Genomic DNA, 5521 nt, shown 5'->3' on the forward strand with positions numbered 1-5521 from the left:
TGTTAGATATTAATTTTTCCTGCCAATTTGTGCAATTTAAATGCTTCCATAAATTTCATCCAACATTCTCATACATTTCCAACATCCAATTTCAACCCATATTCAAGTTAACAAAAAAGAATTACAAATCCCTCTACAAGTAGGGATAACCCTAATTCATATATAACCCCCAAAGCAACTTCAAAAATATGCACAAAATATAAGGCATGGCTAGTTCTACATTATGCACACTAGTTAGCTAGCTAGCTAGCTAGCTAGTTCTAAAATCTGCATACTAGCTAGTTCTAAATTCTGCCTTTTCCTTTACAAAATATTGGAATGGCAGCACTCATACTATATCCACAAAATGTACGTCAAAACAGCATACCAACATGTCTAAAAATAATTCTCAGTGACATAGTCTCCCCATTCAACTCAGACTTCACCAATCTGGGCTTAGGTGTAACCAGTCCGCTTGTTCTTCGACTTAGACCACTGAAAACATTAAAGACAAGTGCATGATCAGCCACTAAAAGATATGCAATTATATATTCAAATGATAAAGTTATGCTCTTGCTGCAATCCCAAAACCTATACATGGCAGAGGGCAAATAATACAAGGCTAGTTGCATGCTATCACAGCCGCCTAGACATGCAATTATTCAAAAAAAGAAGGCAGCTGATAGCAATCCAAAATCCAAAAGGAAGAGTTGCATGTGATGGTCCAGCAACAAGCTTAAGTACATGTGATGGTCCAGCAAGCTTTAAAGTTCAATTTACTAGATTTACAACAACCAAAACCATATCCTAGTTTCCTACCAATCCAAAACTAGTTTCAAGATTAAAGATTGACAAAACCATATCCTAGTTTCCTATAAATTAAGCTGCATATCCATGAAATAAAAAAAGTCATTGCATGGAGTTGGAAATTCAATATGGCAGGGGGCAGTTCCAAGTTCAACATGCAAAGTTGCAAACATTCATGCAAAAGATAAATATATGCAGGGCAATTCAAGCCAGGATATCTCTAGTTTTATAAATCCACCAGTGTATACGACGTGGATATGGCGCCGGCATGGTGAAATATATGAGGAAAGATGCAATGCTGAATTTATAAAACCTTTGGGGTAGCCACTTTTAACTTCTAGCATTATATTGCCAAGAAAGTGCTCACTTGATGATACACTCTATAACCACAAAAATGTCAGCTATTAGACATTTGATATACTGACATGTGGCCAATCAAGTGGCGCGCGCATGTAAGTATGTACATTCTGATCAATGCATGCATAGTCATGCTTTTTGCAGAACTACCAAACCTGGCCAATCAAGTGGGTTGTCAGAAAGCCACCATGAGAACCACCAAGAACTGCAATTTTTGAGGGACTGGCAAGCCCCATGTCAATAACATGATCTATAGCCACCAGTACATCCTTCACATCCTGTAAACAAAGAAAATAATAGATTAGGGTCTAGAAATACACACATTATGTAAATTATTTTTCCACAGGAATATTAATTAAGTAAATGCTCTCTCTCTCACACACACACACACACACCCCAATCATACATGAGTATGTGCACATAACTAAAATAGTATAAAAGGCACACAACAATAGGGCTCTATGTAAGCACATCGGTTGTATGGAGTAGGCACCCCCGAAGGCGCAGCGCCAGCTAGCATAACAAAAGTAAGATTACTGTAAAAAAAAAAAAGGTAAATATGTAAGTAAGCACCTGCGACCCAATTTTCCCAGGAAGAGATTGAAGTGCTTCCTCACCAAACCCCAGTGAACCTCTGAGATTAAAGAAGATGTCAGAATAACACAAGTGAATTGCTAATGATATATGCTAATATCTAAAAGAGGCTTCTTTTTTCAAGCATGGGATGCTAAAATGCCAAAGGACCCAAACAAATATAAATGGTTTTGTCATCTGCAGTAAGAATACAATCAGTAGATCAACTTTAATCAGATATGTAGGGAACAGAATCAGAATGAAGTAAAAAGGAGAATTATAACCTACCTATAATTTACAAGTAGCATGTTGAACCCAATTGATGAGAGAAATGCTATGGACTTTGAAAAGCTTGACAATGAAACAGAATGCGGGCCTCCATGAAGGATTACAATTAGTGGATCAAATGAATCATTTCTTGTAGTTTTGGAAGAAATAAATAAAGCTTCAAAAGGTTTGCTAGCACCTGAATGGTTTCAAACATATACAGGACATCAAAATTAATTAGATTTTAATACACGACTCACAAGAAAGAAAATTGGCATATAATACCTTTTGTTAGACTATCAGAAACATCCTTGACAAGAATCTTCATTATACTGAATTGAAGAGATGAGAGCAAAGATTTAACCTGTAGCAAGGATAAACTTGAGTGAAACAAATGTAAGTATTGAAGTTAATCTTCATATGTAGACATAATTGAACATTTACAAAAGGAAATTAATAGACCTTCTGAGAGCATTCATTTGTGGGGCTTGATACATTTGACCAACTCCATGCAGTATTTTTACTTTCTTCATTGGACCCATTCTAGTGAATTTACGACAAACCAAAATTAACAAGAGTTGTAACATGTGCTTCATTACCTCCACAGAACACATGATTCATTAAGTTCCTCATTGATCGGCCCCAAAGTGGTATGCCTTTAAACATCCAAAGACACTAACAATCTCCATAAGCTAGAAAAGCAGCATAAAAGGCCTAATCAGTAAAGAGGTTGATGAACATAGGGGAAAAAAAATTAAAAGAGAAGATGCGATTTTGGTAAGTAAAGAGAAATAAATGCATCATAAACATCATACCATATTACCATTTTCGATGAAAGAGCCTTTGAAATTCCACCAATGAAAATCTGAGCAATAAGGGAAAAATGAAATATGATAGAAGCTCCAGATATCAACAAAGACAAGTAGCACATCATAACATTTGAGATGTAGAGAGAGAAGTTAGAGAAATTGGGAGTTAGGTTTCCTAAAATTAAAGACAAAATGTTGAATTCAAGAAATCACTCACCTCAGAAATTGGGAGTTAAGGTTTACCTTAGAAATTGGGAGTTAGGGTTTACCTCAGAAATTGATAATGACCAAGAGGATGAATCAGGCAAAGAGGGAGTGAGAGAGTGACAGAAACAGAGAGAACAAAGGGTGCTGGGTGTTTCAAGGGATGAATGAATTGGTTGAGAGTAGGAGGATTGTGGTGGTGGCGATGGTGATCCATGTGGTTGTTGTTGTCGGCGGGATTTGGGAGAACGCTTCAGAGCTCTCCATTCCCTCTCCACATTTCAAAACCCTATTTCAAAAAAAAAAGAGGAAAAACTTTGAGAAATTCCTCACTAATCAAACTTATTCTGTGAATTGGTAACCAAAACAACAATAAAATAGAGAATACAGAGCAACTAATTGAAAACCTCAGAGAAACTAAAATATTTAAGATAGTATTTCCTTACCTCAAGCAAGCACAATCAATAACCTGCATAAAATAAAAACTAAAATTAACAAATAAAAACTACATAGAAAACAAAAAGAAAAACTGTCAGAAAATAAAAAAATGAGAAATTAAAAAAATCACCAAAAATGGTTGTGGCTCCGATGGTAGAATGGTGGGTCGCTCAATGGCTGGAGAAACTTTAAATGAAAATCAGAGTTTTTATACCAAAAACCCAAAGAGAGAGAGTAGATCTGGGCTATGTAAACGACAGATCAGAGATATTAGATCTGTGAGATTGAAGAGAGATGAATAGGAGGTGAGAATGAGATTCAGAAGGAAAAAAGGAAAAGATGAGATAGAGAGAAAGAGAGAACCCAGGAGAGATGACTAATCCTTTTGGGTTGTGCAACCCAGAACGATGAGGCAGATCGCGCGCAGTTGACCATTGACGCCGACGCCAAGGTCCACCACGCGACGGCGACTTCGACCGTGAGAACGAGAACAAGCTCAAGAGAGAGGAGGGTGAGTGTGGTCTCGATCAGTGAGGGTGTGAGTAAAGTCTGAGAGTTGTTTGTGTTTGAGGGGGAGGCATCGAGTGAAGTGTTGGGAATATATATAGTCAAAACATTTAATTTGTCTTCAGATTTTTATTCTAGTTTTTTTTAGCTGAAACAAAGATATCAGTTAAGGGTAAAGATATCAGTTTTTACATAAAATTAACTTTTACCAAAAATTTTAGATATCAGATTTTAAAATTTGGCCATATATAAATTTGTTTACACATCAATTTTAAAAATCTAAAAACTCAACTGATATTAAAAGCTTTTAAAATATCTATTTCGTTAAAACTGATATCTATATAGTGATATCTAATGGGGTACTTCCTAGTAGTGAAATTAAAGAATTTGTAGGGTCTTTTTTGGTGGTTATGAGAAATGTGAAGACCATTTTGGCCTTGAGAAAATGTCACGTGCACTACATATGACAATTATTGACGGAAATTCGTACGAAATACAACAGAAGGACAACATTGATGTGTAGTAGTAAAGATGGAGGACCACATTGAGTGAAAATGCACTTTAAGGACCAAATTGATATTTAGGTGAAAGTTGAGGGACCATTTGTGATAAAAAGCCATCTTTATATGCAAATCAGAACATAAAGTTCTTCAATCTTTATTTACAAATTAGGACCCACAGTTTCTTGGCTTCTTTGTCGGAATCAGAAGTTTCCATTATCTATTTTATTGCAATTTTTTTAAAGATTTTTGTTTTAATTTCATTGTTATTTTTTAATTCCTTGTTTTAATGGTTAGCTTTACATTATTTTATTCATGTGGACCTGTAGTCCTAAACATCGAACCCAAAGTTTTGAGTACAGACATCACCTTGAAACTATAATTCAAATAAATCTTAGAACCTGAAGTTCTAATTATGTTAAAACTTGAATTAAAGGTTTTGATAAATTATTTTGGCTTGAAGTTCAAAATACAAATCTTGTTAAAGAACCAGAAATTCTAACATAATATGGATGTATATGTAATTCTATTGGGCAACTTATATGTAACACAAACATATTGTGTTTTGTTTTCTCCGTTGGCATTATCCAAAGAAGTTATATAGCTACCTACATTTTGTCTTGGATCTATTATAATCTTATTATTCATAAGACCTAAATCTAAACCTGAAGTTCAGAATCCAAATATCTAAGGCCTTGAATTTTAAGCTGAATTCTAATATCATATTCTCTTTTCATATATATGTTGATTAATATGAACCTGAAGTTCATGTTATGAATTTTTAGGCTTTTTTTAATGTCAATATGGGTATGAAATTCGAAATATTTTAGAACATGAAGTTCTAAATTAAATCCAAATATCTTTATTTTTGAAGAACTTATGGCCTAGGAAAATTACATTGGAACCAAACATTCCTTTATTCAAAGTTTAACCCAAAAGTTCATGAGTCATTTATTCTTATCGTGATTATTGTAGTTACACGATTAAATTGGAACATGAAGTTCTATATTTTAATTTATCTTAGAACTCGAAATAGTACCATCGACCTTGATGAGACAAATTCTATATATACTAAAACAA

At 34.5% G+C, this 5521-nt stretch overlaps 1 protein-coding gene across 2 annotated transcripts; it reads right to left on the minus strand.

Moving 5' to 3' along the window:
* Positions 1-76: 76 nt before the first annotated feature.
* Positions 77-2833, minus strand: LOC147283765 (acylamino-acid-releasing enzyme-like). Of its 2 annotated transcripts, XM_086245480.1 has the most exons (7): positions 2799-2833; positions 2583-2675; positions 2269-2347; positions 2005-2182; positions 1717-1777; positions 1299-1421; positions 77-474 (listed from the first exon to the last, which is right to left on the minus strand). In XM_086245480.1, exons 2-7 carry the CDS (start codon positions 2595-2597, stop codon positions 436-438), a joined length of 495 nt encoding a protein of 164 aa, XP_086101606.1. In that variant the 5' UTR covers positions 2598-2675; positions 2799-2833; the 3' UTR covers positions 77-435. The 2 variants fall into 2 exon arrangements, with proteins under 2 accessions (XP_086101606.1, XP_086101607.1); XM_086245481.1 differs by lacking the exons at positions 2583-2675; positions 2799-2833 and adding an exon at positions 2446-2548.
* Positions 2834-5521: the final 2688 nt, after the last annotated feature.

This window comes from Dryas octopetala, chromosome 5 (assembly GCF_963921425.1).
Source record: "Dryas octopetala chromosome 5, drDryOcto1.1, whole genome shotgun sequence".
Lineage (NCBI taxonomy): Eukaryota > Viridiplantae > Streptophyta > Magnoliopsida > Rosales > Rosaceae > Dryas > Dryas octopetala.